Raw genomic sequence first — 12,682 nt, 5'->3', positions numbered from 1 at the left:
AAGGGAAAATGGTGGTATTTGCCTATTTCAACACTGAAAATGAAAATACATTGCATTTGTATGCTTGTTCTATGTTTTTATATCAGTATTCTCAATTGCAGGTAGATTGAACGGCTTTCTTCATTATTACTAACGACTGACACTAATGACAGACACATTATTACAAATGACTGACACTGCATACTGCTTGCCATTGTGTGCAGGCCCAAATACCAGTAGTCAAACACAATGTATGCTATTTTAACACTACATAGCATACAGCATGTTCTTGTACAGGTGTCTCCTCTCAATAGATTTGTCTTACACACCAACTTCTCTTAGAACAACACAGTGCAGCTTGAGCAATTCCCATAGACCAGTAGAACAGCCCACGGAGCATGTCTGCTAATTCTTCAACGTGTCTGGCTTGTATTTCTGGTCTAACCTGACTCTACTACGTGATCAGATGTGCTCACTGCTCAGGTAATTAACCAGTGACGAAGGACTGACAATCAAAAATAACTCTGAGGAGAGAGAGAGGACAAGGCAGGACTACTCATGTGATATATCCTTTCTGTGTCGGTCGCTGCAGTGGGATGAAAGAGAGATGAGAGAGAGAATTTAGAGAAAGAGAAAATGAAAGAAATAGGATTTAGAGATAAAGAGAGAGAGGGGAGAAAGATAGAGAAGGGGAAAAGAGAAAAAAATTATTGGCCAGCTATTCCCTTTATCCCTCTCTACTTTGTTTACACTGTAAACACTGGCCCCTTCCAGCTCCACCTGTGCATAGAACCTGTAAGCCACTCCCATCATTCACTCCAACCTAACAACAAAACTGGTTAACAGACTGGATGACATATTAGATGGGTCTCCAGTGCAAGGCAGTGCATTTCAATTGAATAACCTACACCATTCCATAGTCATTTTTAGGCCTTGAGGATGTTTTGTGGATTATTTGTTCAGAATCAGACCTACATCTGTAGCAGCCGAGCCATCTTCCCTATATCGCTGACAACCCGCTCCAGCATGCCCGAATAGCAGAGTGGGTCCTCTGCAGAGGGCAGAACCATCACAGCCTGAGAGAGCAGAGGGTGGAGACGGAGATAGCGGAACAGCCCAGCCACCGCTTCTATACTGAACAGAGGGAGGGAGTTGGCCCACCGGAATGGCAATCCTGTGGTTTACCAAAGGAACAGAGACCCAAGAAGGGAGCGCCTAGCCCGGCTCCAGAGATAAAGCCACACAAACTCTCAGTGCCAAGCTCACTGCTCATGTATCCATATCTCGTAACATGACATAACAAATAGGGCTTTGAGAAAATGCAGAGTTTCATAGGATTGAACTAGGGCACTTCTTGTAGAGAAAAATAACATTTTGGTGACTCCCTCCCTCTGGGAATGAACAGAAAGGGAGAAGAATGATTAATATGCTCAATGCAGTGATTCATCATGTCAGTGCAAGTCAGAAAAGAGTGCCCATCCCAGCAAACTTTTTCTGGGTCTCAAAACATTCCCAAAATGTTTATAAAATGTTTTCAGAACAGATTCTGTACATTGTTCTTGCCTTTCACTGTACCATTTCAATCACACACATGCATTTACTTCTTACAATGCACAATGTTTTCATAACTTTATCAAGTGTGATTATAGACTTTTTGTGTTCAGAAAGTGTCTGTTGTAGCATTAATGTCTTAACATTGGCTCAGAACTCGAAATAACAAATACAGTATCTAACACTCAACGAACATCCTTGCTGGGTTGGTATCTATGCTGTTGAGGAACACCCTCCAACTCAAAAAGGCTGATGAAAAGGGAGAACAATTGGAGGAGGCAGATCCCATTCAGCCTGTGTTTAAATACGGAAACCTCTCTTTTTCCTCTAGTTGGGCTCCCTTTGACCTCACTCAGTGTCTCTGGTTCCTGGCAGGATGTCTAGGATGGAAAAGAGTAAGGCTGCGCTGTTTAGCTTACCCCTGCAAATATGGGACACCTCTGAACTGTGGCACTCCACACTCCAAGGCCTCGACACTAAACCTTGTTCCAAATTTAGCACTGCTCTCTATTCTCTCATTTTGTTAACCTTTCAAATAAGGCTATGCTGAGCTCAAGGCAGAACAATGGTGCATAATCTTCGAGCTTTAAAGATTCAAGAGAAAAGCAGTGATGGTGGTTAATGCAACCACATTAACCAGGTAGCCTAGTGGTTAGAGTGTTGGGCCAGTAACCAAAAGGTTGCTAGGTCAAATCCCTGAGCTGACAAGGTAAAAAAAAGAAAAGTCGTTCTGCCCTTGAACAAGGCACTGATGCTAGGCTGTCATTGTAAATAAGAATTTGTTCTTAACTGACTTGCCTAGTTAAATAAAAGTAATCGCATAACCAATGGTTTATTTCTGCCATTCAAAAATTAACCAAAACACCTGAACAAGGTGATGTTGGTTTGTGAGACACAGAAGTGTCTCAATAGGAGGAAGGGAGGGTGGACTTGCTGGAATGTGCCCTGTACAGATCTAGGATCTATATTGTCGCAGCAACAGGACTTGAAAGTTTAGTCCATAATGTTGCTTGATCGGTGGTTATGGTATTAGCTGGCCAAAAGTAGGCTACATGAAAAGTCTAATACTGTTAAAACTACCTTATGTGAGAGTGTGTGTTTTCAGTGAATGTATGTAAAGCTCATTGCATTTCCTGCGGTGCAGGAACATTCTCAGCAACAAAAAAGGGATCTAATTAAGATCCTACACCTGTATGTGTATAACCGAGCCCGCGGCACTACCCTCGTTCCCTCCACACCCACCCCAACCAGGCAGGGGCAGGAATGTAGTGTGAGCGCTCCAGGGACACATACACTCAATATGTTCCTGTCCTGTAAACACACCCAACAACACACCTAACAACACACCCAACAACACACTCAAAACAGAGAAAGAGAGGAATATAAAGGGACACCCATACTATCTCTGAATGTATGGCTGTTATAAAATCACATGCTGAGATTAGCTACAGAAAACGATGAAAAGTTCAACCTGAATGTGGAGGTTTAGATATGTATATGAATCATGATCACTGGGGTGTTGACCAAACACCACAAGATCATTCTCAGAGATCAACATGTGACACAATCGTCATTTTCCTGAGTGATTCGCATGTGACAGAATCACAACAACATCCATGGTGAACTTTCACCCTTTCACTAAGTATGTGATTGGTCAAACACAGACAACAACAGCCAAACAGCAGTCACACACTGAGCATCTAACTTTTAACATGTGTTGTTTTCATACATTCGAATAAGAGCCCTCGCCCCTGGCTTGTTAAAAGAATGTCCCACTTCACTACAGAACCCTCAAACAACATTTCTGCCATGGCAACAAAAAAAACAAAGCATACACTTCTGAGTAACAAGGTGTGATAAGGTACAACAATCACCACATAAATAAGTCTATTAAAAGGTTTTTGCAGAAAATGTACCTGGAGCAAGAGGACAGCAAAACCATCCTATAGCTTGTGTTCCCAGCTCCCACGGTTTCTTCAGCAGAGTCCAGATCTCACTAACAGGTTGCTCTGTTCTGTCTTTCACTCTTTTCTTCTCACTGATCCCCCCCTGCCCTCTCCTTCTTCTTCCTCTGGCCGGCCTCCACTAACCTCCTCCGCTTTCTGTCTTTTCACCTGGGGCTGAAAGGTTCCAGCTCTGGTTGGAGGAGCTCTGGGCAGTGTGTGTGTGTGAGAGAGAGAATGTGTGTGTGTGTGTGTGTGTGAGGGAGAGTGCTCTTTGCGTGTGTGCCGGTCGCAGCTTGCCTGCCTCTTCTGTCTGCATTCATTTCCTGTTCTAGCGCGCACATCCCCGCTTCAGAGAAATGAGAGGCAGAGCGACAGGAAGAAAGAGTGAGACAGAGAGAGAGAGAGAGAGAGAGAGAGAGAGAAAGAAAGAGAGAACAAACACCATTGTAAATACAACCCATATTTATGTTTATTTATTTTCCCTTTTGTACTTTAACTATTTGCACATCGTTACACACTGTAGATAGACATAATATAACGTTTGAAATGTCTTTATTCTTTTGGAAATTCTGTGAGTATAAGGTTTACTGTTAATTTGTTTTGTTTATTTCACTTTTGTTTATTATCTACTTCACTTGCTTTGGCAATGTTAACATATGTGTCCCATACCAACAAAGCCCTTAAATTGAATTGAAATTGAATTTAATTGAGAGAGAGAGAGAGAGAGAGAGAGAGAGAGAGAGAGAGCACTAGGTGGGGGTCTATGTGTGGGCATTATGAGGGCAGCTAGTCTCTCATTCACAGGTCTTTGAAAGATTCTGATGAATAGATAGAGGAAGCCATATGACTGGCTGCAATGAGCTATTATCGACAACAGCATTTAAATGATTGGGAGGTAGTTGTCTTTATAAAGTTGTTGGGTGAGGGATAAAAAGTATTAAACAACAGATTTTGTCTATCCAATAAGTTTTATAATGATAAATAAATAATAATGAAATGCTGTGTCAGTTGGAAAAACAGAAACGCCGTTTTAAATGCCCTATTTTATCCTAGGGGAAACATTAATTTAGTGTGTGAGCCAAATAAAGTGATTTGGGTTATAAGTGAACATATAATGTAGCTAACTTAGTTTTTTCCCCTGTGGGAGGCAGCAAAAATCATGTCAAAAACTATTCTGCATCATCTGACTGAGTCTGCATTGTGTGCATAGCTGCGGGAAGTAGGGGTAATGGGAAAAAAAATATGTATATATGTATATAATATGTTTTTATTTTAGAAAAATAGATTATTTCACAAAAGTAGTGCACTCACTCGGCCTTCAATAGTCCCAAACGAATTCCAGCAGCTATGGTTGTGTGACATTAGACTAGGCACTGTAATAAGACACATGACTAATGGACAAGAGACTATAAACACACAGTCAGCGACTCTGGCTTGATGACTGGGATGCCCATCAAAAATAGAAACATTGCAGATGGACCATGGAGCTAAAAAAATATATATGTAGTTTCCAGGGGTGAAATTAATTCATACCAACCAACGATTCACACCCATAAGGGCTCCATTGGAACCGCCATAGAACCGCTATCATTCCGTTTATATTTACTATTGAAGAAAGCATTGGCGCCATCTAGTGGCCGTTTGTCATCGCATGAAAGTGGTCCATGATGACGTTCACCTACGAAACAGTAACAAATGTATCAAGCAAACAATCTTCCTCTAAAAACTGCAACAATATCACCCCTGTAAGCTCCTTTATGCCTTGCTAAGCATTAGTCTTGTAGCTAGTTAAGTAAAAGCAGAATATTGTTGTATGTTAGCAACTATGTATTTATTCTTTCTGTAATGAACTGAGCCGATGTTTATATAAACAATAACTTTCTGCAAGATGCTAGCTAGCTAGTCTGTCTAGCAAGTAACTGTCTGTTTTGATTAATGTTAGCGTTGCTCCATCATGGAGATTATACTGTAATTATGTTTAAGCAAAGCATTGTTTTTTCCAAGGTAATGTTTTCACAATTCACAAATTTGACAGTTCGCAAACTCTTTTATTATTGGGTTTAGCTGACTGTCTAACTATTAAGAAACACAGTGAGGACAGAGCAGGTATATTTTTCCACAGTTTCACAACTGCTAGCTATAACACATAAATATGACAACTTTGATTCATTATTTCTCAATTATGCTTTTAGATGCCAGTGTCATATGTCAACAATCCTTCCTCTGAAGGACTATTCTATGGATCACATTTCGTGAAAATCACCAAAATATTGGTTTCTCTGGGTTTCGTGAGGAATCACTATTTCACCCTAGCCAAAACCTCCCTCCTAGGTAACATCATCCACTCCCTCCATGTCTCCCTCCTACATGATATTTTCCCCATCCTCACTCCTTTCCTACTGTTAGACTATTCCTCCAACTCCATTATCCTTTTCCCCCTCTCACCCAGACCACATCCTTATTCTTCCTATCAACACCTGCTATAATTATCCTCCCTCTCACAAAGATAAAATCCTTGCATGAAATGGCTTCAAAGATAAGCAGGCAATATCGCTTTTTCTCATAATATACTTATTGATGGCAAGTGTCTAATGAATTGCACGCCTTATGTCTAGTTCTGTTCTCTTGAATTTTGTTCTCAACAAAGATAAGCTTCGCCTCTTCCCATCTGTCTTCATCAATGATGTACACTACATGACTAAAAGTATGTGTACACCTGCTCGTCAACACATCTCTTTCTAAAATCATGGGCATTAATATGGATTTGGTACCTTTGCTGCTATTACAGCCTCCACTGTTCTGAGAAGGCTTTCCCTTATATGTTGGAACATTCCTGCAGGGACTTGCTTCCATTCAGGCACAAGAGCATTAGTGAGGTCGGGCACTGATGTTGGGCGATTAGGCCTAGCTCGCAGTCAGCGTTCCAATTCATCCCAAAGGTGTTCGATGGGGTTGTGGTCAGGGCTCTGTGCAGGCCAGTCAAGTTCTTCCACACCGATCTTGACAAACCCTTTCTGTATGGACCTCGCTTTGTGCACGGGGGCATTGTCATGATGAAACAGGAAAGGGCCTTCCCCAAACTGTTGCCACAAAGTTGGAAGCACAGAATCATCTAAATGTTAATTATATGCTGTAGTGTTTAGATTTTTGTTGACTGGAACAGCCCCAGACCATTATTCCTTCTCCACCAAACTTTACAGTTGGCACTATGCATTCGGGCGGTTAGCATTCTCCTGGCATCCACTAAACCCATTTACGTCTGTTGGACTGCCAGATGGTGAAGCATGATTCATCACTCCATAGAACGCATTTTCGACTGCTCTAGAGTCCAATCAAATCAAATTGTATTTGTCACATGCTGAATAAACATGCATTATTCAAGGTCTGACAACACTGCATCTTTTTTGTTATTTTGACCAGTTGTCAGTTTCTGCAAATAAATGCTCTAAATGACATTATTGTTATTTGGAATTTGGGAGAAATGTTGTCAGTAGTTTATAGAATAAAACAAAAATGTTAATTTTACCCAAACACATACCTATCAATAGTAAAACCAGAGAAACTGATAATTTTGCAGTGGTCTCTTAATTTTTCCAGAGCAGTATATAGTGTATATTAACCCTGGATTGCTAATTCTATGTATTGGCCATTGAGAGACTTTGAAGCCATATTGGCACTCACTAGTAGGCGCAGTCCTCCAGAAATGAATGGAATTCTACAGTATTTCAATTAAATGTTTCAAGGACAAAGTTGCATTTATTTAAGTATTTACATGTTTTCAAGTAAAATGTTTTTATATATATTGTTATGTTTAGCTCACTTAATGTAATTTTAAAGTATGCATTAAGGTGTCTGTAATATGTGTCTGTAAAATGTCAAAAACGAATGTAGACATCAACATGTGCTTTTATATAGCTCCGCAAAATATAATTTTTTACAATTGAGGAGTACCAAGGTGGCTTCAATACAGCGTCCCCTGTCAGTCACCCAGGGTTTATACACACAATTGGTCTTCACTCACCTCATTTTTTCTTTACTGTCTTCAATGTTCCACGTGTGACCCCTGCCATTCATGACTGGACAATTAGTAAATAATTGCACATGAAGTTGCACAATGTTTACTTTGTTTTAATTTTGAAAGCAGAGGCGCTCTGGTAGTTGTTTATGACCGCCACCTGTAGGCTGTTGTCGCCAACACCAGAGGGCGATATAGGCTTAATCGACCGGACGTGAAATTTCTGGTATGTCTGCGGAACTTTATATCCCATGATTCCTTTTTCCGTCTTCCTCCTTCCCCTTTGCAGCAATGTCTAAGAGAGGTAAGAGTCTTGCTAAGAAAAATCCACATTCATCTACCCGTTTGCAGAATGTCTAACATATGAACATAATGTTATTTGGATAATGGACGTTTTATGAATAATTGTCATTCATATTGGCTTGAAAATGTGAAGTACTGAGCATTATTCAGAGGGATGATTTTAGGCGCTTGTTACGGAAGCCATGTTTGCTGTCATTTAGCTGATTAGCTTTTGTCGTGTTAGCTAAAATACATGAATTGGTGAGCATATGTTCTAATCCGTCTCACGTATAAGCACAGTTGCCATTCCAATACAATGTCCAACAAATGAGTTGCAGGTGAACTACTTATTTGAGAGTGTTATAGTCGGTGCGTGGTAGCATAGCGTCTCTGACTAAAAGCAAGGCATGACTGCAAATAATGGACACCGCTGAAGCCCTAGGCTGACTAGCTACTGTAGCTACGTGTGCAGTGTTCGCAATGATTTCCCCGGCTAGCCAAGTTGAGCCAAGGTGTATTGTTTTAACTTTTAAAAAGGGGGACTCTTCCCCCAAAACATTCAACCAAAGGCACTGATTTCATCTGTGATCGAACGTTATTTTCCTTGTCAGCTAGCTAGTTTCCTCCAACTCTTCTCCCAGGCCATGCAAGTAATTGCTAACTAGCTAGCTATCACCTTACAGCAGTCTACTCACAGCTAGCTGGCCAATTACTTTGCAAGCTTCCCTAGTTGGGTGCATTAGACAAGGGGTAGAACTGTCAACATGGGCTGCCTTTTGTAGTGCAAGCAGTAATGTTAGCCAGTGTTAAATCACTTCTAATCTTGAGGCCTTATGGTTTGGTTGTGTGGTGACTTTTGTACCATGCCTCCCACATAGTGCTGTGGCTGCATGTTCTTGGCAGTAGTTTAAATCTGAAAAGAAAATAACGAAATGTGAAGTTGAACCCCTTTCAAAAAGCACTTACTTTGTCTGGTCAGTAGCTGGGTGAGTTGTCGAAGAAGGGTATAGTAATCATCACTGGTGGGTGAGATGGCAGTCACCTATACTGAACAATCTCAATCCGTGATGGAACAACTTGGATAATATTTGCTTGATTTAAGCAGTGTGCTTTCAGTCTGCACCATGCGAAGTTTACTTCATTGGAATCTTTTCTCTTTAGGACGTGGTGGGTCATCTGGGGCGAAGTTTCGCATCTCGCTGGGTCTCCCAGTGGGCGCCGTCATAAACTGCGCTGACAACACAGGTATGTTACATTCAGATCTGTTAGAATATTTATATCCCTTCAAAAAGCACTTGCTTTGTCTGGTCAATAGCTCGGCGAGTTGTCGAGAGAGGGTATAGAAAGATCATCACTGTGGGTGAGATGGCAGTCTCATTTTGGCTGAGCAATCTCAATCAGTGATGGAACATGTCATGTATTTCAACCTTGTTTTGTCTTGAAATGGCCTACAAGGATCTGTACCTTGAATCAAGCCTGGGCAGTGGAACCATCTCCAACCTGTCATATATTCACCATCTTCCCCCTTTCTCACCAGGTGCCAAGAACCTGTACATCATCTCTGTCAAGGGCATCAAGGGACGTCTGAACCGTCTGCCCGCTGCTGGTGTGGGTGACATGGTCATGGCCACTGTCAAGAAAGGCAAACCAGAACTCAGAAAAAAGGGTGAGTGTTCTGCATTATATATTAAATGACTAGAGTAGGATGAACTGGGACTAGCTAATCAAGAGATTATGGCAATTTGCTAATGCCGGTTGGCATAGTAATTTGATTGGCCTTTAAAATGACTTGTAGTTTTCACTACAGTAGTAGTCCCAGACCAACCGTTTAACTGAATGGTGAAATCAACAGTGTAGCGATGTGAGTTATGTCAGGTTGCTGGGTTCTGATAAGTCTTCCTCTTTCCCACAGTGCATCCTGCGGTTGTGATACGGCAGCGGAAGTCGTATCGGCGAAAGGATGGTGTGTTTCTCTACTTTGAAGACAATGCGGGGGTCATAGTGAATGTCAAAGGAGAAATGAAAGGTGAGTTGGGATTTTGAGTCTTTGGTCCCCCATCCCAAGTCATGAAGGTTCATCATAAGGATGTTTGTCTGGGCTTTGATGAGTAGTACATTTTATTTTCTAATATTCTGTTGCTAAATATAAATGACACTCCTTCATAAAGCACTTGCTTTGTCTGGTCAGTAGCTCGGTGAGTTGTCGAAGAAGGGGATAGTAAGATCATCACTGTGGGTGAGATGGCAGTCTCATTTTGGCTGACCAATCTCAATCAGTGATGAAACATTTGTGTTCACTGGATAGTGGTCATCTTTTGAATACATTTAGATATAGTGAAATAATGGCGGCAGTGCGATTCTCTACCTTTCTCCTGGAAGTGTGTACGTCCTCACTCAGTCATTGATTTAAAAACATTGGCTTGGTATGCACACCTGTCCATTCCTTTCAAGTTCACTTGGGGAGATGGGTAGAGAATCTCACTGCTACATGTCATATTTTGATGTTACAATGCCAAGTGAGGTTATTTTCTAGGTAACGTTGGAATTGACCTGGAAACGGTAGTGAGTTGTTCGTCAGCAACCAAAGTAAAGTGTGGATGTTCAAATCAAGACGATAGTCAAATTGAGCCTGTAGTTTTCTTGTGGATGCATGAGCTCCATAACTATGTTTTTGTTCACATTGTAAGTGGCAGGTCTGCAAAGAGTGAAATGTTACTGCTCTGATGCAAGGCCAAAGCTATCTTGATCACTATTTTATCTCATTTTTGTTGTGGGCTAAATTTGTCTTCTGTGTCACAGGTTCGGCCATCACAGGTCCGGTGGCCAAGGAATGTGCAGACCTGTGGCCCAGGATTGCTTCAAATGCTGGCAGCATAGCGTGATCCTTGACCCTGGCTTGTTGTTTTCAATAAAAACTGTTGTAAAGTCAGTGTCCTGTTTGCAAGATCCCAACGCAGTGTCAAACTACACAGTATCTGCTGTATACATAACTTTAGTCTCACTAGGTGTAAGAACAGGAGCACATTCAACAATATTGACACAGCTATTATTTTTGTCTTTTTACCTTTTATTTATCTAGGCAAGTCAGTTAAGAACAAATTGATATTTTACAATGACTGCCTACCCCGGCCAACACGATGCTGGGTAAATTGTGCGCTGCCCTATGGGACTCCCGATCACGGCTTGTTGCGATTCAGCCCGTGATTGAACCAGGGTCTGTAGTGGTGCGCGTCTAGCACTGGGATGCAGTCTCTTAGACTGCTGTGAAATTTGGGAGGCCAAAAACTGTCAGAAAAGGCCAGTGAATTGTGGTTCACGTCAGGATATATTTGATAACTTGTCAATGGATGACAAAATTATGGATAGCAGAGGTAAATTATTTCTGGAGAATTTATCTTCACGGCTGAAAATACAAATCCATATTGCAGGAGGTTGCTCATCTAAGAGCCTAAATTAAGTTTCCATTGAGGGATATGATGAATGGGCCACCTTGTTAAGAGTATAGAACAAGAAGGCCCGCACAAAAACAAATTGTATTTAATAATGAGATGGGTACATGTACCAGAAAATAATATATATTTACGAAATGACCAAGTGGGTAACCTCGAAGGCAAGACAAATAAAAGTAGCAATCACGTAAGAAACCTTGCGAAGAGCCCTGAGATCAGATAGAATCCTTGTCCAGGGAAAAGTGTAGGGTGGGGTAGGCAATCCTGGTCCTGTAGTGCTGCAACCACTTCATGTTTTTGATTTAACTAACCTGGAAGACCAGGTGTGTTGAATTTAGGCAATCACTGATCAATTGGTCATGTGATGCCTAGTTGGAACAAAACCCTGCAGTACTTGTGGCACTCCAGGAACAGGGTTACCTACCCCTGGTGTAGGAGCTTGCCTGCATGTAAACAAGTATAAGGATGGGACATTGTCATTCATTCACCTGGGTCCGTATCAAGCGTCTGTAGGAGTGTTGATCTGGGGTCAGGGCCCCTTATCCATGTAATCTTATATTCATTGTAATCTATTAAAGGCAAAACTGATCCTAAACTGTCACTTGAATCTGAGACGCTTGATACATACGGTTCCTGATGTTTATTTGATAATATGCCCATCAAAGCTACACTTCATAGAACCACAAGTCAATTTACATACAAAAAAAGGAACATTTCCATTTCAGCATTAGAACCATTCTGAGATGGATATCTTTAAGTTATTAAAGAAACAACAGTAGTCAAAGAGAATATACAGAGCAACGTTAATGTGCACTAGTGTAAACCTGAGATTAATAAAAGGGTGAATGTTGCAACCATCTCTACCCCTAAGTGTCCACTTACACCAGCCCTTTGACGACAAAACCAGACTACTGCAAGTGAAGGAAAATGGAGACAAATTAATTTCAACGAACTACAGTCGAATGAAAAAGTTTGGGCACCCCTCTGGGGCTGCATAATAATTTACTCTGTCGTCACAGAAAATGATCACAGTGGCATGCCATTCATTTTCTAATAAAAGCTGAGTACTGGGGTATTGTCCAGACAAAGATTTTTAGTGTAACAATATTAAGTTGTATGAAATTAAATCAGATGTGAAAAATAGGCTATGCAAATATTTGGGCACCCTTGTCATTCTGTTGATTTGAATACCTGTAACTACTTAACACTGATTCATTGGAACACACACTTGGTTTGGTGAGCTCATTAAGCCTTGAACTTCATAGACAAGTGCATCCAATCATGAGAAAAGGTATTTAAGGTGGCCAATTGCAAGTTGTTCTCTTTGACTCCTCTGAAGAGTGGCAACATGGGGGCCTCAAAACAACTCTCAAATGACCTGAAAACAAAGATTGTTCAACATTATGGTTTAGAGGAAGGCTACAAAAAGCTATCGCAGAGATGTAAGCTGTCAGTGTCCA

At 41.1% G+C, this 12,682-nt stretch overlaps 2 protein-coding genes across 2 annotated transcripts in view; one reads left to right on the top strand and one right to left on the bottom strand.

Moving 5' to 3' along the window:
• The window catches only part of LOC115171270 (rho GTPase-activating protein 27), a 33,564-nt gene extending 29,761 nt beyond the window's left edge, over positions 1-3,803 (bottom strand). The window contains exon 1 of the mRNA XM_029727922.1: positions 3,447-3,803. The gene's annotated coding sequence lies outside the window, so the exon portion shown is untranslated. The remainder of the gene's footprint in view (positions 1-3,446) is intronic.
• Positions 3,804-7,696: 3,893 nt separating this feature from the next.
• Positions 7,697-10,702, top strand: LOC115171269 (60S ribosomal protein L23). The gene is made up of 5 exons (XM_029727921.1): positions 7,697-7,795; positions 8,935-9,018; positions 9,311-9,439; positions 9,686-9,799; positions 10,573-10,702. The coding sequence occupies exons 1-5, from the start codon at positions 7,783-7,785 to the stop codon at positions 10,653-10,655; spliced, it is 423 nt and encodes a 140-aa protein (XP_029583781.1). The 5' UTR covers positions 7,697-7,782; the 3' UTR covers positions 10,656-10,702.
• Positions 10,703-12,682: the final 1,980 nt, after the last annotated feature.

The sequence above is a fragment of the Salmo trutta genome, chromosome 32 (genome assembly GCF_901001165.1).
Source record: "Salmo trutta chromosome 32, fSalTru1.1, whole genome shotgun sequence".
Lineage (NCBI taxonomy): Eukaryota > Metazoa > Chordata > Actinopteri > Salmoniformes > Salmonidae > Salmo > Salmo trutta.
This window is presented reverse-complemented; position numbering and strand designations above follow the sequence as displayed.

What these genes read in the sequence shown, in the direction of transcription:
- LOC115171269 (XM_029727921.1), top strand. An exon ending in AAACTGCGCTGACAACACAG is followed by an intron (nt 9,019 to 9,310) that starts GTATGTTACATT and finishes CTTTCTCACCAG; the next exon opens with GTGCCAAGAACCTGTACATC. An exon ending in TGTCAAAGGAGAAATGAAAG is followed by an intron (nt 9,800 to 10,572) that starts GTGAGTTGGGAT and finishes TCTGTGTCACAG; the next exon opens with GTTCGGCCATCACAGGTCCG.